Source organism: Nanorana parkeri, unplaced genomic scaffold (genome assembly GCF_000935625.1).
Source record: "Nanorana parkeri isolate BGI_ZX_2015 unplaced genomic scaffold, ASM93562v1 scaffold616, whole genome shotgun sequence".
NCBI lineage: Eukaryota > Metazoa > Chordata > Amphibia > Anura > Dicroglossidae > Nanorana > Nanorana parkeri.
In genome coordinates this window covers 899213-922092 of record NW_017306884.1, presented here as the reverse complement: position 1 = coordinate 922092, position 22880 = coordinate 899213, and the positions used below count along the sequence as shown (strand labels likewise).

The 22880-nt window shown below is 42.7% G+C and overlaps 1 protein-coding gene across 5 annotated transcripts in view; it reads left to right on the top strand.

Moving 5' to 3' along the window:
* Positions 1–22880, top strand: part of SEPT7 (septin 7) — a 119220-nt gene that overhangs the window by 64741 nt on the left and 31599 nt on the right. For all 5 annotated transcript variants that reach the window (XM_018562947.1, XM_018562948.1, XM_018562944.1 and 2 more), the window contains exons 4-6: positions 1868–1974; positions 11695–11795; positions 15175–15309. In XM_018562947.1, coding sequence (XP_018418449.1) covers positions 1868–1974; positions 11695–11795; positions 15175–15309 — 343 coding nt within the window. The remainder of the gene's footprint in view (positions 1–1867; positions 1975–11694; positions 11796–15174; positions 15310–22880) is intronic.

Sequence of the window (22880 nt, the reverse complement as noted above, 5' to 3'; positions counted from 1 at the left end):
TATATATACTTTTTTTTTGTTTTGTTGGTGAATATTAATATTTTTACCCATAAGATTGTGCTTAAAGTAGAACTATGAGGTGAGTGAATTACTCTCATCCTAATAGTTAGAGCCGACGCGTGACATGTCGGCTCTATTGATCAGTAAGTGAGCGAACACACACACACCGACACTCGCTCACTTCCTGATCACCTCTCTGCAGAGAGCAGTGACTATCAGGACGATCCCTGCAGGGATTCCCCTCTCCAATCCTCCAGCACTGACTCGAGGGATGGACAGGGGAGGGCATAGCTGGCTCTGCCTCCAGATAGGCAGAGCCGTTGACAATCTGCCAGCGGAGCTGATCTCGACAGCATTGACGGAATCCGTCCCAGCTGTGGCGTATGTATATTGCGTATATACGAGTGTATATGCGTGCACTATTTGCATTCCCAGAATGCATCATTCCTAATGGAAATTTTTATGAACTGTATGCATATACACACGCCAACATGCGTATGCACGTAAAATACGCAGAAATACTCTGCCCGGACGCATCTCGGTTCCATTCTGTTTTTGCGCATATATCCCCTACACAAATATACGGCTCCATACGCGGCTATGTGTATGGAGCCATTTATTTGCATATGGTACTATACGCACGTACACGCGCGGCACTGTGAATGAGGCCTAACCCTGTATATTAAGTGGAAGAAGAAACTCCACAAGAAGTTTCTTAAATGTATCAATGCTGCTAGCAGATACCACTGTCTGTGGAAAAGAATTCCCCAATTGCACTACTCCTCACAGTACAAAAAAAAAGAAAAACCCTAATTCTTGAAACCCCCTTTCTTCCAACCTCATGTTGTGTCCCCGTGTTCTCAATACAATTTTCGGATTGAACAGTTTGTTCCGAATATTGTGGTCACCACCATAGATGATTCCCAGGAGTTGGCGACCAAAACTGCACTGCATACTCAAGATGAGGCCAAACCAGTGGTTTATAAAGTGTAAGTATTATTCTTTTATCCTCCCTCCCCTGAGTAGTAGTTTGTAAACACGTTCTTTGCTCCCATGTGCATAACCTTGGATTTTTCAACATTAAATCGCATTTGCCATCTTGTAGTCCATGCCTGTTAAGGTCCTGTTGTAGTGCGAATATCTCCTTTTCGTAATTTACTGCCGTACACAGTTTCGTATCATACGCAAACAAGGTGGCTGCCCTCTCTTGCCACCTTGCCACTGTAGTGAGGAAGAAGCTGAAAGGCAAAAGCTTAGAAAGTGTATCCCCTTGCTCATTCCACTCTGCCATCATTGTTAATCGACTGGGAGTTTTTCGTGATAGTTCTGTCAAAGTGCTGGGTGGAGCTCGATTGATGCTCTCTACAAAAAGTGGTAACATCCACTGTATGCATATGTGGCAGCACAGGTTTAATACTCGCCGTTGTGCTGCCACATACATGGATGCAGCAATAGGTTAAATAAGACTATTTATTTTTGATCTTTCCATTTTAATTTTGAGATGTGCCCAGTTTACCTGTTAAGAATGCATTTTGAACAGATTCCTCTCCATCTTGATTTTACATTTTTTTTTTTCATCTGTAGTTTGTGTACACAAGTTATGTCTGTGTTAAAGTGGATTGTGTCCTTTGAAGTATTGTACAAAGCTTTCCATGCTCTTAAGGTGAATTCTGCTTAGTAATGCAGCAATGCATGACGAGTGCATTAAAAATGTTAACAATATGCCTTTTAAAGAGCAGAAATGTGAACGCTCACTTAGGTAATGATAGTAGTTCTGTGACTTTAATAGTATAATACTTTTCATGTTTATTAAAAACGTTAAAAAAAATAACTTTTTAACATATTTATTATTCTATGTCTGTCATAGGTGAATCTGGTCTGGGAAAGTCAACTCTCATAAATTCACTCTTCTTAACGGATTTATATGCTCCGGATTATCCTGGTCCATCACACAGAATTAAAAAGACCGTTCAGGTGAGTTTGCTTAAGCTTTCCTTTGGCCATGAAGAAAATAACAAGCTGCTCTCATTAGCAGAGTAATTGTGATTTGAAGTGTGTGTGTGTGTGTATGTATGTGTATATATGTATATATATGTGTGCCCTTCCAGGAGCCCTGATGCATTTGTTTTTATTATTCTCATTCCCTACTTTAATTGTTGAAACATAGGGTGTGCAGTGTTTTCTTTGAGTCGACAGACTTGCATTGTAAAAAAGGATGGGTAAAGTACAAGTATTGACTAGCAGGAAGCAGAGCTTGTGTATGTAATGAACCAATATGCTGCAATGTTGATATACAATTACGAACTGTAAAAAGAAATAACATTTTTAATACATTATTGCGCACATAAATAATTCTATTAAACTGACTTCCTTTACTTTTTATAATAGAGATCATGGTTAGAATGTAGATTGGGAGACTGTGGTGGGAGAGCACACCAACAAAGCTGGCGAAACAAAATGCTTTAGGGCTCAGTCACACTAGATGCAGTGCGTTCTGGCCCGATTTTGGCCAGAACGCACTGCCTCGCATTGCCGCTGGCTCACTTTTTAGTGGGGTAGGAGGGGGCATGACAGGCGATTCAAGTGAACGGCGCCTTAGCCACGCGATCCGCCGCATGGGATTGCAAGGCACATTGTGCCTGCCGTCCGAACATGTGCGTTGCGATAAAAATGCTACAAGCACTATTTTCATCGCACCGCACAGGGCCGGACCGCAGGCACTATGTGCCTTGCGATCCCGTGCGGCGGATCGCATTGCGGCCCGGAGGGCGTGGCTACAGCGCCATTCACTTGAATGGCCCGCCACGCCACCTCCTACCCCACTAAAAAGTGAGCCGGAGGCAGTGCGTTCCGGCCAAAATCGGGCTGGAACGCACTGTATCTAGTGTGACTGAGCCCTTAAGGTAGTTTTACTTGTCAAACTCGCATATTACATTTCAGACACAGATGTCTAAATAAATTAGGAAAATAATACTATGAACTCCTGTGAAACGTAGGTACGCCCCATGTATATCTTGGACTTGAACATATTTAGCTGGGAAACATTCAATCAATGGCTGCGGATACAGCTGATTATGCTTGAATAAATAGCACATAACACCGGTAATGAGATTGCAGATTTATCATATTGAATAGTGGATACACACCTACATTTACTACCACTCCAAACCTATCATATTAGAATTAGGTGACAGTAATTCAAATCTCTTCAGGCCATAACCTTGATCATGATGAGGCAGGTAGAACCTGTCTTTAGAGATCCGGATGCTAACGGAAGGGCACTGCAAAATGAATGGGTGTGAATGGAGCTAGTTTACACTGCTCCGTTGCGCTAAAAAAAAAAAAAACGGAGAACATGCGCTATTTTATTTTTCAGCATAACGTAACACAAAGGATCCGGAGTGAAGTAGCCCCATTCACATCAATTTTCGGTGCCATTCGGTTAGCATCTATTGAAAAACAGATTGCAAAGTAATGGATCAATAGGTACAATTGCAATTCAACGGACCCTCCCTTGACTTGTGTTATCCTTCTGATTTTGGTACGAATGCACTCTTAAACCTCAGATACCTGGTGATCGTTTTGCTATTGATATGTGTCATGCCAAGATCAAAATAGTTCTACTAAAGCCCACAGAAAAAAAGGTTGTGTATAACTATGATATATCTGGTAAGGGATTTATAATGGTCCCAATTTGTTTTAAACCATTCATTCCACTGTACAGAAAATTCACAAGTGGCATAGATTTAAAAAGACTGCTACGTTATCTAGACCTGGCTTGGCCAGAAAATTGCTCCAGAGTCGATCATTTAATGCACAAAAGTTTCGTTTGGGGTGTCTGAAGGTGACTCTTGCAATAATTGGTGTCAAAAGTACATCAATCTACATCAGAAATTGCACCAATTAAATCTGCATAGGAGGTGTGCCAGGAAAAGCCTTTGCTATCCAAAAGAACGTTAGAGCAAGATTACAGATTGCGGACATATAGTCTTCTATAACTTATATAACTTCTAGAATAATGTGCTGCAGACTGTTAAATCAAAGACTTGTTTGGCCACGGTAACAGTAAATGTTTGGTACAAAGTGAAGACTGCATTTCAGAAGAGGAACCTTTTTTTGTTAAAGGGGGCAATACCAGTTTCTGAGGCAAAGGGTAGCTAAACTTCGGCCCTCCAGCTGAGCTGAAAATGTAAATCCCATTAGACATTGCAAGACTTCACAGCCACAGATGCATGTTGGAATTTGAAGTTTCATCACAACTGAAGGACCAACGTTTGGCTACCCTTGATCTATAGGCACTATTTAAATAAAGATCTAGTTGTTGCCTGTTCACACACAGTATATGAAAAAGTCAACCATTTCCATGTTGGGTGTACTTGGTTTCGCATAACTGTTATTCAGTAAACAGCAATACATTTAAAAATGTACACTTTTTAGGATGTTTCTGTAACTTAGATATTCATCATTAAATATAGGATTTAAATTATATGGTTTTGTTCATAACTCAATTTGCTGTCTAAGGAAGGATTGGTTGGTTATTGCTAAATTTTCCTACTTGTTGGAAAATCTTTATGCAACCAGGCCTATCCTTCTTTTGTTAAGTGTGTGTGTGTATGTTGCTTCACTCCCTCAGGCAAATCGCACAAGAAACAGTAGTGGGTCCTACTGTTTAGAGGACAGATGGGTGTCTTCATGTTTTTTAGGTAGCCATCTGCTTCTCTTTGGCCTGATTTGAAGGGTTTATCTGCCTTGAACTTCTTGATTGATTGCCTATATGTTTACAGTGACCCTGTTAATAAGCCTCTGCTTTACGTTTATCAGCCTTACTTCCTTGGCCTTTTTTTCTTTTGTGGTTTCATAGCTCTGTTTCTTCCCATAGTGGTATTTCTTCCTATGGGAAATTCCTGTGGCCCTCTTTTGTTGTACATAAACATCTTTTTTTTTTTTTTTTTTTTTTTGTATGTTTATTTTGTCAGGGATTTGAAAAGGACTAGGACTGAAGCACATTTTCCTTACATTAGTTGTAGACTTTGAGTTGTAGAGCTTCCAGTGGTAGTAAGACTGCCAAGTTTCTGGCAGTTTAATATACTGTATGTGAATCAAAATTTTCTTCATCGTAAAGTAGAAGGTTATATGCTACCTTCAGATAATTAGACACTGGAAAAAGCTGCAGGGACAGCCCCCACATAACTCTTCCCTCTCCCAGCAAGCTTCAGTTTTTTTAAGTGTCCTTGGGTGATAGACATGCTCTTTCTCCTGAGAGAGCTTTACCTCCTTTCTTTACATGTTTCTTCTTGATTCTTATAGCAATTTTCTGGTTTCCTAGCTGCTTTATAGCCACTGCAGCTACTGCCTCTCAGCAGCTTTCCAGATCAGTGTACTCAGCGGAAACCCAGGGGACCGTACCCAGATCCTGCCAGGTAGGTGTGAGGATGACCTGTAATGTTGCTTCAGACACTATCCTGCATAGGCACTCACCTTGGCATGTGGTGCACCATGTTGAGTTTGCTACAGGGTGTTATACAGGTCCAGGGCTGTGCTCCATGGATCTAGTGGAAGCCCTGTCCTTATAGACCTACTTTCTGCAAGGGGGTATGCCCCTGGCACCCTGCTCAATGAGTAAAGTGGAGTTGCTATGGTAATAAGTGGGTCTATTCCCCTCTGTGTTCTTCCCTGGTGCTTGGTGCGTTGCTCCCAGTCCCCCACTGACGGTAGCATGGTGCACAGCGGCATCATACCGATGTGCCACAAGTCTCCCTGCTGGAAGCTCCTGCCCTTGTCTGGGTACCTGCTCCCTCAGTGCTTGACACAAACGGGCTATCAGCAGTGAAAAGTTTTGTAATTCTTCCTATAGGGGATACTTAGCACATGGCAGATCCAAGGTAAAGGGTTAGGGCACTCCCCTGGCTTCTATTGTGCCATTGGGTTCATCCACCGCTACCTTTTTTCTCTGCTACCCTGTCAGATTTCATGGGAAGATTTACAACCATTTTAGAAATGGTGAACTGCAGGGATCTCAAATATTCCCCTTCCACCTCTCCTCCAGATTTAGTTTCCACTCACAACTGCTCTATTATCACAAAGTGGGGCATGAGGATGTTACCTTGAATTCCAAAATATCTGATCAGGAGCATATGCTCTTGGACCCTTCAATCCAAGAGCCATCCCCCCTATTTGCTTTTGCATGAGGCTTCTGGTCTGATGTTTGCCTCCTTTTTGAGGCAATGCCTCCCTAGCAAAGCGGATAGCCAACCCAGCACTAAAGTTTGAAAGATCCTTCTTTCCAGTATCTTGGAAGGTTCTAATGGCAGATGCCTTTTTCTCAGGCTGGGCAGAAGGTCGTTGGAGGAAGCTAGGCTCATCTGTTTTGGAACCTTTCTTTCATTGTTGGACATCTCAACTGGGAGGCCATTTTACCTAGATTCAGTTGGCTTACATCAACCACCAAGGGGGCACCAAGAGTCACACACCTCAAAGAGAAGCGATACTCATTCTGGATTGGGTAGCGCTTCATGTTCTAGCCCTCTTGTGCCATGCACTTTCCATGTTTGGAGAATCCGCAGGCAGATTACAACTTGTTTTCTGCCATATTGTACAAGAATATGCATATTTGCACTTTAGGGCGTTGATTGGATCAATTATCGGTCCTCCATTCGGTCCTCCATTCGGTCCTCCATTCCATCCCCTTCCACCACCATCTCCACCACTAACACTTCTGGGTTCTTGGAAGTCTTCCCGGCCATGGGGGTAGCCACTGATTATGTAACTCCTGCGCATGTTCACTTTTAGAAAACGTGCAGGCAGTGCTATGCTTTTTTATTAGAAAGCCCATCATACTTTGCAAAGAGTGTCATAAATGAGCACTGTAATATGTATTAAACAAAGCATTTGTAGTACCAATAACTAAAAATTTATACAATATTGATAAGCCTTGAAACGAAAACCTTTAGAGTTTCCTTTTATCCTGATTCTGAATGCAGTTGTTCCGATTAAACAAATACTGAACCAAATTCGCTTCAGTTATGTAACTAATTTTCTGTTGAATGTGTTCTCTTTGGGGACACTTTGTCCTTGACCTGGTTGGAAACAGATTTCTTACTACCAGCTTTCTCCTTCTCTATTACAGAATCAATGATATTCATCTCCTAGTATTTTAGTTGGCCCATCTCATGGTGTGTGTTGATCCCTGAGGATGCACAGGGGACCTGAGTTACACTTATTAGTAATTCTAAGTAAGGGATCCTCACCATTTAAGTATTGATTTTGTACTTGGACAGTGCTTTTCGGCTGCTTTTTTTTTTTTTAAACCTAACTGGGTTTTAGGGCTTGTTCGCTCCGTTTGCTGTGACGGGCATTCTTCAGCAACTGATCAACACCAGTTGCCACTAAAGCACATAGAAAAAATTGTTTTTTTTACACCACAATGCAGGTGTGATGTGGAGACCAGACTGGAGTGTACACTTTCCAAATAGTTACAAAAAAAAGTAACCACAGGCAACATCCCCAATCCCCCCCTTACAGGATCTCACTCGGCACACTAGCTTGTACTTGAAAACTCTACATTTTAGCTTATGGGCTCGTGTGAACAAGCCCTTACACCTGTTTTTAGAGTGAGGTACTATGAAGCCTAACTCCAGACAGATTTTCTTAAAAGGTGAACTTACCTGTCCTTAGATTAGGTGCCTGCATTGATTTTTTTGTTTTTTTTCTTTTCCAGTCTTTTTTCCCTTTTTAATTTTAACCTGGCGATCTGCAAATAACATGCTTCCTGCCCCTTGATGGCTTACATTTACTTCTCCACAATATATATTAGGGGAGCCATGGTTGCCACCCAGGCTGGACTTGTATGCCTTTTTTTCATTTCCATTAATTGGAGGGCAATGGGATTGGTAGTTGTGTATATAAGGTGCGCAATCCTAAAGTGGTTACTATACCAAGATCACAGCTGTTGCAGTAGCTGTGATCTTGGTTCTGTTCTTTTTGGCCAACTGTCGTTTTCCACATACGTGTTTGTTCACTTGTATGCTGCCAGATAGTGTGCCCCCTCTGCCGAGGCCATTAATCCTGGGCTCTGCTACGCTTCGTGCAGGGCCAGCATAGCAGGATTGTGCAGCTCACGTTTGTGTTTTACGGTTTACTAAGCTATTTGTTACAGCAACTATTCAGCACTATGTTGTCATTTTTAGCCATTTCTGGTTTGTTTTTGAAATCTGCATTATTTTGTTGAAGAATACTCATGCATCCCCTGCTTTTAAGCTCATGCATACTTTCCAAACATTTCATGGAAGTATTTTGAGTTCAAATGCTCTGGCAACACCCATTGTTCAGCATGCATTGCCTTACATTGCATGTTAAAACATACATTTGTTTTACTGATACTTTATTTGTGTCCGGTCATTGCTTCCCTCAAGTGGTGTGTGTATTTGGGGCTACAAATAGACATTTAAAATGGATGGAAGTGACCTGCCCTGGGGAGTGCATGGGAAAGCAGCCATTTGGAGTGGGTTTGCTGAGAAAAGTTTGAAATTCCAAAACTCCAGCTAATTTGTTTTCCATGAGCCTCTGGGGAATTCTGGCTAAAGCAGATGATGGGATACAGTTGGAAGTCTAACGTGAAGGACACTGCTTTACAGTTATGTTTTCTTGGATCATTTCCAGATGTTTAACTGCATGTGTTTGACCATGTATGGAAACAGAATGCTACATTCCGTAAATTAGCTGGAAGTTTCACATGTGCACAGGGAAGACTGCACTGATATAAAACAGTATTTCATTATACAGGTATTAATAATACAAATATTACATGATAACATTTAACATGAAACATACAGAAACAGTGAGCAAAAGTCTGTACTATTGTATTTAATGGTAGAGTTTCTATCTAGGACTGCAACTAACAATTCATAATTGATTAGTTGACCAATTTTATTTTTTTCGATTTAATCGGTTAAAAAAATACCATATTTTATTTAAAATACACAAACTGCTACAAAGTTAAATATAAACTTATTTATAAAGTTTACTAAAGAATAAAACTACATGCACCATTTTTTGCAATGGCACCGCATTGAAATGCACAGCATTGTGGTACTGTGCATTCCAACGCAGGCGATCGCACTGCAGGCGGGAGGTTTTGGGATGCCAGTGAAATGAATGGTACCACAACACACCTTGTAGCAGAATTTGTCAGGCTGAAACTGAAAATTTACTTTTTCTTTCCCACCTTTTATATTTTTTTTCAATAATTGTATGTATTATATTAGACGCATCTAAAATGTATATATGTAAATTTAATATATAATGTGATGGCACATTGGAGATGACAGGTTCTCCTTAAGGTAACATTAGGGGTCTATTGGACCCCTAGAGTCACCTTTCCACTTCAAAGGAGCTATTCAAACCCCTATGGCTTGAAAAGCTTCAGCCAGGGAATGTAAACACAGCTGGCAGTGGGTGTTTGCAATAGCCGGCCTGCTATTGGCTATTGCAATTTGAAATCGCCAGTAGCAAGCTGGCTATTACACCTGTCCACTGCCTGCTGTTAATCAGCAGGGGAAGGACCTGAAGGAGAACGTTCTCCTTCAGGTCCTTCTCTGCTGATAGCAGGCAGTGGATGAGTGCAATAGTCAGCCTACTATTGGCGTTATTAAATTGCAGTAGCAGGCTAGCTATTGAACACACCCACTGCCTATGAGCCGCTCTGACCTGTCCAGCAGTGACACACTGTGTCCTGATCCGCCCCCCTCTTTGGCTTTCCTGTTGCAGGCAGGCGGAGCCTATATCTCGATGGCTGTCCTGGAAGATTCCTGGAAACAGAGTTATCAGGTAATCAACTCATGTTTTCCCTCCCTAGTGCCTGACTGCTCGTCTGTGTCCCTTTCGATGTCTACTGCTGATACAGGTGGGGGAGAGCAGCGGGATCGGAGGTGACACAAGCGGCAGCTCAGAGGCAAGGCGGTTGGATTTGGAAACCGCTTAGCAAATTAGGGGCGGCAAGCAAAGGCTGAGAAGAGTTGCGACGGCCAGGGGGGTGGGGGAGCTGAACACAGTTGCGGGGGGATGCTGTATAGTAGCGTTAAACAGCTAAGCAGACGTGCAGAGGTGGATGGAACAACTGAGCAGAGTTGCGGGCGGCTGAGCTGATTCAACTAATTGAAATCAACTAATCGACAAGAATCATTGACAAGGATCAATCGACAAAGAATCATTGACAAGGATTTTCATTGTTGATTATTCTTGATTTTATTGATTAGTTGTTGCAGCCCTGTTTCCATCTGTGTTTCTATGGGTTGCAGTTTACGCAGTCTAGAGACTTTTTCCTTCAGTTTTCAGACGCTGCATGCTCATTGTTTGCAATAGTCCAGCTTGCAAACACGAAACAGAACCTGTGTGTTTGTAAAACAGCGGTGAAAATGGACCTTAAAGGAGTTCTAAAGTCCCCAGCATATACTATCCTGTTATAACATCAGTATTGTAATAGGAATACATAGTATAACTGTTTTTGATAATGCAATCAAAGCTTACTTCCCTTTTATGTAGTGAGTGCTGCCATCTATCTGTCCATCACTTTCAACAGTTTCCTGGATTCTTGGTGTTATGCAGACTCAATTTCCCTAGACTACATAACCCATAATGCATAGGTTCCAGCAAGCAATGATGGATGTTACATCGTTCAGATGTTGAGTTGTAATTCAGAAGGCAGGCTTTGTAAGTTGTGATGAAAGGAAGTGCATATTCGCAGTACTAAAATTATGCCCGTGCATTGAGAAAATACGTCCTGTGGGTATCTTCAATAAGTAAGATTACAAAGTTCTACATTGATATGGGTATTAGGAGTGTGATAAAAGTTATGGAAATTCAGTATAGAAATACATATTTATTTTTAGTTTTTCACCATAGATACCTTTTTAAATGTTCACATACATGCGAGCAGTCATATTTCTCTGCTTCAGCCATTGAAAGGTCCTAATTTCCATTGGAGGTGGTGGTTGGGAAGGGAAAGTAAATAACATTGTTTTAGTTCAGCTTATAACAAGTGACAAGGGCACTCTCATTTCCAGCAAGATTAGCAGGCATTATCTGTACTTTCCAAAAATATTATTTGCCAGGAAAAGTGAAAACGAATGTAGCTACCATGTAATGTCGATGTACTGCCACCCGATCACTTCCACGTGTGCTGTAATGTTATTTCCCGTCAGGTCTTGGCGGACATTGGCTCACTTTCACCTGTTGATCCTGCTAGTAACCTCACTTCTGTCCTAGGGTGACGATACTCATTCATGATACTGTATTTATGGAACACTACAGTACACCTCCCCCCTCTTGGTCTTCTCCATTGGCGAGAGTTTGTAGTTCTTACAAACTTCCTGATGATGTATGAAATAGACTGCAGAATGCACAGAACATCACTAGTTTTCTGCTCGGATCACCGAGTGCATTTAGCATACATGTACAACAAACTGCTTTCAGTGGTATATTCAACAAACCAAAGGGGAGCAAATAAGAAAGGTTCACTGTTGGGGTTTACACACACTTCAACCTTAGTAAGGACCAAACCACTCCTCCCAGAATTTGTGTAAGATCACATAAGTAGCCACGCTCTGCTGAGTTCTTTAGTTCGCTGCCTGTATTATATTTATGCATTGTTATCTATCAGAATTTCCTTACTTATGATCCTTTTTTTTTATGTTTTAGGTTGAACAGTCAAAAGTTCTAATTAAAGAAGGTGGAGTTCAGCTGCTTCTCACAATAGTAGACACACCTGGGTTTGGTGATGCAGTGGATAATAGCAACTGGTAATGGTCCTTTTCATTTCAAGAATTGTTTGTTGGTTGAGCAGAACCTGCTGCATTTAAATCTTCGTACTGTTCCAGTTTCCAGGGCTCTGCTTTTTCAGATTTTAGCCTCGGTTCCTGCAGATACATCTACTACAACAGCATGATATACTGATTCTAGTTAAAGGAGAATTATGAGGCGAGTGATTTTCACTCATCCTCATAATCTGAGCCGACCTGTGACAATGAAACTGTCACAGGTCGGTTCAGTAGATCGGTAAGTGAGAGAACACACACCGGCATTCGCTCACTTCTCGATCTATCCCTGCAGAGAGCTGTGACTCACTCACGGCTCCCTGCAGGGATTCTCCCCCCCCCCCTTCTACTGTCCAATCCTCCAGGGCTGACTGGCAAAACGGACGGGGGGAGGGGGCGGGCACAGCTGGCTCTGCCTTTGGATAGGCAGAGCCAGCTGTCAATCCCGCAGCTGGGTGGAACCAGACAGTAATGTCGTGATCCGTCCCGGCTGCGGCGTCTCGGTATACTGAGCGTCACGGGAGAACGCTAGTTTGTGTTCTCCCGTGACCCTTAGGAGAACTATGGGGAAAAGCCCTGACCCCATAGTTCTCCTTTAAGGAATGGGGCATTTTTAAACTTTTTTTCTAATACAGAGTGCATACATGACACTCAATTATAAAAGCATGCTGGACTTTTTAAGAACTTGAATAGTATTTGAAAGCCTGTGTGTAACTGACTACACCAAACGACCAGATCTCTGCTAGAAGGCAAGTGTGTTTCTCTTCTCCATCTTAGCAATTGGATTTTCTCTGCTCTTCTGGGCTTTATTACAAAAATGTGAAAAAGCTGCAGGAGTCTATTGATCTGGCTGGTTGCAATAAATATGCAAGTGTTAGATTTGTGTACAATTAATACTGCACAATAAAAAAAAAAAAACTATTTTAGTACTAAAATATTATTTAAAATGTATACATCCTTTGGCAGTATAAATGGAGATCAGTTCATATATACTGGTAAGGTCCCTTTTACTTGGGCAGTCCAATCAAATCCGCATGTCTATTTTTCACGCCAATCACATTGGAAACTCAATGTAACTTTATGGGTATTCAAATGTAAATGAATGTGTTTCTGTTTATATCCAATAGGCTCCGAGACCATCTAGTTCTAAAAAAAAAAAAAAAGTTAACTTCCTTCTTTTAGGCCCTAAACGTGACCGATTGGAGGTGATTGGATGTAAATTGACACATACCTGCTTACTTCTGGCTGCCCATAGTGACATCAGTTCGAATCTTCCTTTCAGCAGGGGATCTGTTCATGGATCCCCTGCTGATCAGAACAGACACCGCCAGTGTGAAAAGTACCTAAGCTGTTCTGTAGTGGTATGTAAGCAGTCATAGCTTGAGTCATACACAAGGCCGTTTTTTAAACACTGTCCATTTCTTGGTCCTCCGCATTAGACTGATTGTTTAGCCTTTTCTTTCACTTGCAAGACCCTTGATATTTATCAATATTAAAATAGCTGAACAGGTACTTGAGATTTTGACCGGTGATAGTTCACATGAGCCAGGTGGGCAGTCATGCACAGTATTTTGAAGAAGACCACCTCCTTTTTGTGATATTTGCATAGTAGGGTCCTAATGCATGCATATACACTCACTGGCCACTTTATTAGGTACACCTTGCTAGTACTGATTTGGAACCCTTTTGTCTGCAGAAATGCTTTGATTTTTTTCGTGGCATAGCAATACCCATAAAACACGTTGAACCTTGAAGCAGATGGGCTACAGCCACAGAAGACCATACCGAGTGCCACTTCTGTCAGCAATACCCATAAAGTTACATTGAGTTTCCAATGTGATTGGCGTGAAAAATAGACATGCGGATTTGTCTATTGATCTAGGTGATGGAAACATTCCTTTAGAGAGTTTGGTCCATACTGACATGATAGCATCACACAGTTGCTGCAGATTTGTCAGCTGCACATCCATGATGTGGAGCTCCACCAGCCTGAACTGTTGATACAAGGCAGGATGGATCCATGCTTTCATGTTGTTTACTTCAAATTCTGACCCAACCATCCGAATGTCGCAACAGGAATCGAGACTCATCCGACCAGGCAACGTTTTTCTAATCTTCTATTTTACAATTTTGGTGAGCCCTTGCAAACTGTAGCCTCAGTTTCCTGTTCTTAGCTGACAGAAGTGGCACTCGGTGTGGTCTTCTGTGGCTGTAGCCCATCTGCTTCAAGGTTCAACGTGTTTTGCGTTCAGAGATGCTCTTCTGCATACCTCCGATGTAACGAGTGGTTGTTTGAGTTACTGTTGCCTTTCTATCAGCTTGAACCAGTCTGCCCATTCTCCTCTGACCTCTGGCATCAACAAGATATTTTGAGCTGCCGCTCACTGGATATTTTATTTTTCAGACCATTCTCTGTAAACCTGAGAGATGGTTGTGTATGGAAATCCCAGTAGATCAGCAGTTGCTGAAATATTCCAACCAGCCCGTCTAGCACCAACAACCATGTCATTGTCACTTAAATCACCTTTCTTCCCCATTCTGATGCTCGGTTTGAACTTCAGCAGACCGTCTTGACCATGTCTACATGCCTAAATGTATTGAGTTACTGCCATGTGATTGGCTGATTAGATATGTGTTAACCAGTTGAAGTGGTGTACCTAATAAAGTGGCCAGTGAGTGTATATAAGCCGTAGTTTTAGTACACACAATTTTCCATCCTGGGTAGGGGCAAAGAGGATGATTTGAAATAGCATTTCTATGCCTGTGTCAGCTGGCTAGATTATCCACAGTACTAACAAGGAGGTCAGGCGCTAGTTCCTTTTTGAAAGGGAAGGAGCCTTAATGGCTATTTCAAGCTAATGTTGTAAAAGGTTTTAGACAGTGACAGGTTAGAACCTCTGCCAGGCTTTTATTTGGGATCTATGTCCCTATAAGCGTGGTTACTCACTTCAAGTGGGGGCACAAACTGCAACAAAACACTTTTTTTTCAGTAAAAATTACAAAGTCTTGTCAGGTTATGACTTCTGTCCGTGTCTTGCTACCTTAGTGACAACTACTCTTTCTGTTCATGTGGCAGGACTACTTTCTGTTCCTGGGGCAGCAGGCAAGCAATGAATGCTGCCACAGGAACAGAAAGTGAGATGGAGCCTTCCAATGGGTCACAGAGGGCAATTCAGAGTTGACAGAACCATTTACTCCAAGTAAAATACAAAAATAAATTGCTGGAGATGGGCTTTAAATAAAACAGTACTGTTAAATCTTTGAGAATCTAATTCATTATCCACTGAAATTATAATTTTGCTCATTTTCATCACCCGTCATTTGTTGGGTTTAATAACAACAGTAACCATTTTTCTTCTTTTAGTTGGCAGCCGGTTATTGACTATATTGATAGTAAATTTGAAGACTACCTTAATGCAGAATCACGTGTAAACAGGCGTCAGATGCCAGACAACCGTGTGCACTGTTGCTTGTACTTTATCGCGCCTTCAGGCCATGGGTGAGTGTTCACGCAAAGTTGTTTTATTTCTGTGCAGTAATTGTGTATTATTATTATACAGGATTTATATAGCGCCAACAGTTTGTGCAGCGCTTTACAATATAAGGAAGACATTACAATCACAATACAATTCAACACAAGATGGTAAGGAGGGGCATGTGATACATGAGGAGATAGCTGTGTGGGGATGAATTGTTTGAGAACATGATGGTTCAGTGGTTAGGTTGAGGTGGGATAGGCTTCCCTAAAGAGATGAGTCTTAAAGGAACACCTAAAGGCAATTGTGTAAATTGATAACTCTGTTGAATTGTCCATTTATCAAAACTGGAGCAGACAAGATGTGGAGCAGCTGTGTATGGCAACCAATCAGCTTCTTTCTCATTTTCAAATCTTGACTGAACAAACTGGAGAGAGATGCTGATGCCATGGGCAACGGCTCCAAATTTTGTCTGCTCCAGTTTTGATAAATCCCCCCCCATAAACTATTGGAAACATTTGGATCTTGTTGCATGTTACCTTTGCATTTTATTTGTTAATTTTGGTAGACCCCATGCTTTTATATATTAAAATTGCTTTAATTCATCCAAACACTGCAGTCTAAGGCTCAATTTACACCTATATTTTAGGTGTGATTAGGGATTCCTGCATCAGGAACTTGCAATTTCCTGCAGTCGGAATCCCCTATCACACCTAAAATATAGGTGTAAATGGTGCCTAAATGTTAGCTTGTCATAAAGTTGCAAAGGAAAGCGGTATGGATTTATTTGATTCAAGTAATTTTAAAGCTGAGCTGCAAGCAGATGGCTAAATATATAGCCGAAATACATAAACTGTTTTATTGCCATAGAATATGTAAATCTGTTATGCCATTGTCAAGGTCCCATAGCTGCCGGACTGCACAGCCGGGTTGTTGATATTACTGCTCAATACATCGTGTTTACCAATGCACAACCTGGTCTAGTACATATCCTTAGGGCTCCGTTCACACCTAGGCGTCAGCGTTTTTGCACATATTCGCATGCATTTTGTTTAGATCATTTTGCATATTTTTTGGCCCGCGTTGGATGCATGTTTTATTGAGCAGATTGAAATGCATTGCGGTTAATGTACAAACTTGTGCAGGAATGTGCAAAACGAGTGTGTTGCACGTTTCTATTGAATTCTAACACGGTGTATTCTTCCAAAATAAAGCTCATATATTTTTGTAGCTTTCTGCGTTTTACAGTGTGCGACAAAACTCTCAGGTGTGTACAGGAGTAATTGAAATGTATGGGATTTCTTCTGTTGAGAGTTTTGCCGCGTTTAGCTGTGAGCAGGGCCGATGCAAGGATTTTTGCCTAGACTGGCGAAGGTGCATTTTTGCGCCCCTCCCCTCCGCCATAACAGTACGGAGAACCGCAAAATATGTTGAGCAGGACCATAAACTAACACTAACCGCACTCCCTTTCCACTAACACTAGCTGCACTCCCTATTCACTAACACTATTGTACTACATATAGAGTACACTGCAACAATAGATTTACAATTATCCTCGGCTAACATGAATGGGTTGAATGATCTATAGTACATAACATGTAGTTGTACTACGGATAATTTAACCCATTAATATTAGCAGAGGATAATTGTACATCTATTGTCTGCAGTGTATACTCTAGATGTAGTACATCTAGAGTACACACTGCAGACAATAGATGTACAATTATCACCTGCTAATAATTAGTTCCTAATAGGGACCCCCCTTGCCCTCACTTACTGCTCGATGAAGGTGCCTCGCTGGTGAGGTTGTAGTCAGCACTGTGCTGGAGAGCAGCGGCGAGTCAGCGCTGGTCCGGTGGGAGGAGCTCCAGGTGGGGTCCTAACTTAGCTGGCCGGCGACTGCCAGAGGTGCCGCGCGTGTCAGGATCCCACCGGACCAGCGCTGACTCGCCACTGCTCTCCCGCACCGAAGGTAAGTGAAGAAAAAGAAAACAGCGCAAGCAAGTAGTTGTTAAAATGCCCTGTTTTTTCCGCCCTTCAGCGCCCTCAGGCGGTTGCTTGACTTGCCTTGCGGTAGTGCCGGGCCTGGCTGTGAGCATCAAAACGCCTAGGTGTGAACAGGGACTAACTGTTAGTGGATATTAAAGGAGAACTATGGGGTTAGGGCTTTTCCCCGTAGTTCTCAATAGGGTAACGGAAGGACACAAACTAGCGTCCCCCCGTCACCCTAAGCTCAGTATACCGCGAGCTACAGCTCGCGGTATACTGAGACGCTGAAGCGGATCCCGACAATTATGTCTGGATCTGCCCAGCTCCGTGAGTGACAGCTGGTTCTGCCTATCTAGAGGCAGAGCCAGCTGTACCCGCCCCCTCCCCGTCCGTTCCGCCAGTCAGCGCTGGAGGATCGGAGAGGGGGGAATCCAGCCCCTCCCCTGTCACGGCAGAGAGCTGTGACAGGATCGAGAAGTGAGCGAACATGTGTCCGTTGTGGTGCATTGATTAGTACCAATGTCTGACATATTAGTGTTCTTGTATCCCAATTCCTTAGGGACTGTGTTTATGTTGCTCAGAATTCTGTACAGAGTATAGAGGCTGTGCCATCAGAAATGCTAGTTGCCTGTCTTATCCTGCTGTCTATAGTGGTAACGCCAGTGGTCCAGGTCAGTAGATTGCTGGTTGCAGGCTTGGTCCAGGTCAGTAGATTGCTGGTTGCAGGCATGGTCCAGGTCAATAGATAGCTGGTTGCAAGCTTGGTCCGGGTCAGTAGATCGCTGGTTGCAGGCTTGGTCCGGGTCAGTATATCGCTGGTTGCAGGCTTGGTACGGGTCAGTATGTCGCTGGTTGCAGGCTTGGTCCGGGTCAGTAGATCCCTGGTTGCAGGCTTGGTCCGTGTCAGTAAATCCCTGGTTGCAGGCTTGGTCCGTGTCAGTAAATCCCTGGTTGCAGGCTTGGTCCGTGTCAGTAAATCCCTGGTTGCAGGCTTGGTCCGTGTCAGTAAATCCCTGGTTGCAGGCTTGGTCCGTGTCAGTAAATCCCTGGTTGCAGGCTTGGTCCGTGTCAGTAAATCCCTGGTTGCAGGCTTGGTCCGTGTCAGTAAATCCCTGGTTGCAGGCTTGGTCCGTGTCAGTAAATCCCTGGTTGCAGGCTTGGTCCGTGTCAGTAAATCCCTGGTTGCAGGCTTGGTCCGTGTCAGTAAATCCCTGGTTGCAGGCTTGGTCCGTGTCAGTAAATCCCTGGTTGCAGGCTTGGTCCGTGTCAGTAAATCCCTGGTTGCAGGCTTGGTCCGTGTCAGTAAATCCCTGGTTGCAGGCTTGGTCCGTGTCAGTAAATCCCTGGTTGCAGGCTTGGTCCGTGTCAGTAAATCCCTGGTTGCAGGCTTGGTCCGTGTCAGTAAATCCCTGGTTGCAGGCTTGGTCCGTGTCAGTAAATCCCTGGTTGCAGGCTTGGTCCGTGTCAGTAAATCCCTGGTTGCAGGCTTGGTCCGTGTCAGTAAATCCCTGGTTGCAGGCTTGGTCCGTGTCAGTAAATCCCTGGTTGCAGGCTTGGTCCGTGTCAGTAAATCCCTGGTTGCAGGCTTGGTCCGTGTCAGTAAATCCCTGGTTGCAGGCTTGGTCCGTGTCAGTAAATCCCTGGTTGCAGGCTTGGTCCGTGTCAGTAAATCCCTGGTTGCAGGCTTGGTCCGTGTCAGTAAATCCCTGGTTGCAGGCTTGGTCCGTGTCAGTAAATCCCTGGTTGCAGGCTTGGTCCGTGTCAGTAAATCCCTGGTTGCAGGCTTGGTCCGTGTCAGTAAATCCCTGGTTGCAGGCTTGGTCCGTGTCAGTAAATCCCTGGTTGCAGGCTTGGTCCGTGTCAGTAAATCCCTGGTTGCAGGCTTGGTCCGTGTCAGTAAATCCCTGGTTGCAGGCTTGGTCCGTGTCAGTAAATCCCTGGTTGCAGGCTTGGTCCGTGTCAGTAAATCCCTGGTTGCAGGCTTGGTCCGTGTCAGTAAATCCCTGGTTGCAGGCTTGGTCCGTGTCAGTAAATCCCTGGTTGCAGGCTTGGTCCGTGTCAGTAAATCCCTGGTTGCAGGCTTGGCTTGGGTCAGTAGATCCCTGGTTGCAGGCTTGGTCAGGGTCAGTAGATCCCTGGTTGCAGGCTTGGTCCGGGTCAGTAGATCGCTGGTTGCAGGCTTGGTCCGGGTCAGTAGATCGCTGGTTGCAGGCTTGGTCCGGGTTAGTAGATCGCTGGTTGCAGGCTTGGTCCGGGTCAGTAGATCCCTGGTTGCAGGCTTGGTCTGGGTCAGTAGATCGCTGGTTGCAGGCTTGGTCCTGGTTGGCCCCACAGCCTATAAATGACTGCATTACTGTTACTAAAGAGTGTTCTTTCCTATGTCAAAAGTACTGGAGAAAGATGTTCTTCCTCATTTTAAAACACAAATGGATATATCGGCATACTGTGCTTAGATCAGACCTCTGAAATAGGTCAGAAACCTCCAGCATGAGTTTTTGGGGTGAGAAAACAATAGTAATCAGACAAGGTTTTCTAATCTGTCTGGTAGCTAATACTCTTATCAGATAGCAGTGTCTGTCAGTGGCTTTATAGCCATTCGATTATCACTGAATCGGACCAGAAAAGAAAGAGGTGGTCATCTAATGCCCGCCACTCAAGTAACACATTCCAATTGACTTCAATGAAGTGGCACGGATGTCAGTCTTAGGGCACAACATGTGCTGTTAAGGTGCGTTCAAACTGCAGATCAAGCATGTCAAACATAGTCTTTTCTTTCCAAACGCTGCATTTTAGCAGTGCTGCATTTGAATGCAAAAGCCTGCGTTTAACATGAACGCCCGTCTACACAAACTCTTGTTAATTGCCACTCTGCAGGTTTACTGTAAAAGGCAGATGCTGATATTTTTTGTACATTAGCAAGGTAATGCACTGCAGATCTAAATACAATTTTGTCCTTGCTGTGGGCATTTATTTTTTTTATTCCATTAAACTATGACTCTTCTGCACTACAAGACCTCTGGTGTATGTTTTCCTCTAGCTCATTTTGTGTAGTCTTAGATAACCACATTTGTCTCTCCTAATATGATTTTGTGATATTTATTCCAGTTACTCTGATATAATAGTGTTAGCATTTTTATGAATTTGTTGTATTTATAGACCCGGATTGCAGACATTGTGCATTGCTTATTGGATTAAAATACTGTGTTCCAGTGTAAAGCAACCTGTAGGAAATAAAATATGTAGGCTGCCATTGCTGACCTCTCATCCAGTGTTCTCAATATTTATAATACTTAATGCTTCCAGTAAAGTTTTCCTTAGGTTACCTGTTTTACCTATTTAAAATGAGATGCTCCAGTTGTACGCTTGACTTCTTTTAGCTTAAAAAAATAAATAATTGTAATTATTGAGCTCCATAATGTAAATAATCTTATTAATGTGTTAATGTTTATGCAAAACCTTTTACTTTAAACAGTTATTAATATTTGTACTGTTGGAAGCCATATTACATTGTAGTGGCTCTATAGTGCTGCAGATTTGTTTTTTCATTCTGTCATGATGCAGATAGCATTCTGCTTGTATCTACTGAAAACAACCCCGTTGTGTATTCTGTTATTTCAAATTCTTCAGTGTTGGTGGAACTTGCAGTAGAGAGAGCCATTGCAGTCAGGGGATTCGCATACCGAGCCTAACCAACAGTGCATGTTTTATGAATCTCCGTGCAAGAGCAGAGTAAAGTCTAGCTACCCAGAAAAGTGTTTAGGCAATCTGTTTTTGAGATTTTTGCGAGTTTGAGGCCAGGTTTGCACGAATCCGCTTGGTCACGGAACGCAACACCCCCGCTGATCGTGCTGGCGGTGCCATTCTTTTCTAATGGCACCCCAGTTGCGCCAGGCAGATCGTGCGGTTTCCCGCCGCATGCAAACAATCGTGGCTGAAAAAACATGCGGTGTGACGCAAAAGAAGGTGCATGTACCCATTGTTAGCAATTGCCGTGTGGGAACCATTGTGTGCAATCGCCCAAAGTCTGCAGCAGCCCTTAGAAGCATGAGAGTGTAGGTATGAAACTATACACTTAAAGAGGATTGCTTTGGCTGCATTGGGTCTTTTAGGCTTTTTATCTCCTTTTATTTCCACCTGGTAACCCTGCCAGAAACAAGTACGCATGAAGGAGCATACTTGTTTCTCCTGATTTTGACTACAAACTGCCCCCCCTCCCCCTAATCACCATTACTTAGGAAGGAGGTGTTCTGTAGTTCACAGAAGATAGCTCAGGAAGGTTTATAATCCTGTTTGAGATTCTAGTTCAGTACACAGGAAGTTCTAAAGACATGGGATTTTTGGTGGGATCAACAGGTGACTTTCTGTTCTTGCAATGTATATATTTGCCTTCACGAAAAACAAAAGCAGCCACACATCTGAGGCTGCATTTTTGTTTGTAGTTTTACTTATCCTTGAACTCAAAATATATATTATCTGGAAGTACAAAAATATCTCTATTTATTGGCAGCGTACCTTGAGAGAGAAAAAGAGAATTTGGCTAGATTCACACCATGTGCGATTAGATGCATCTAATGATTTCCAATGGATCTATTCACATAATACGTTTAGATGCTTTTATCTGCAGTAATTTTATCTACTTTTAGAAATGGAAGTCAGGTGCATCTAGGAATCAATGTTAACTTCTAAATGCACCAAATCGCATGTAAACTTGTGTAAACACAATTTGATGCTAGGATTTGGTACCAGATGCATGTATATGCATGTAAACACACATCATTTAACACATCTAGAAGCATGTGGCAAGTGTGAATGGAGCCTTAATGTCAAAACTTGAGCAAATGTTTAGTGGCCAGCGTTTGTTACCAAAACCTAAAAAAGTGGACGAGCACCCCCTCCGAGTATATATATTCTAGATCTAAGCCAGTCACGTCAATCATATAGACTGGTTCCTATATGGATGGGGGACTATATATCATGCCCATATCCCTTTCAACATTTAGGAAGAAGAACTTTACCCATATCTTCAAAATAACAGTCGCCTGTAGAAATGTTTAGTAATGACATTCTACAAACAGATATTTATAGATAATTGCTGGCTTTTTATTCTTTGCATACATTTTTTTTTCCCCCTTCCCATTCTTCCCACAGTGGCCATTTTTATTAGGCAAATTAATATAGCTCCATTTACTTCCTGGACCTCTGGCACATCTGACAATGCACATCATCTCAGTGGAGGTAAATGTAATTCCCTGAGATCTCATGAGATTACAGATGAGATTTCACAGCAATCCTCTGCTGATGTAACCTTCCCAGGATGTTACGTTTGGGTACATTACTTCACTAATGCTCAAGAGGACCAGGAAGTAGAAAAAAAATTACTTGTAAATAAAAATATATGTTTAATGAATGTGAGATGATTGTAAGATGATTTCATATCCGCATTCAGAGCTGCGTGAACAGATGTTTGACGTCTGATGTTGCAACACTGTGCTGCCTAGATGTGTTAGATGCCATTCAAAATGAATGGTAGTACAGCACCCCACACTGTGTGGCAAAACATACATTGCATTAACTTGATAGTATTGAATGGGGGCCATAATGGTGC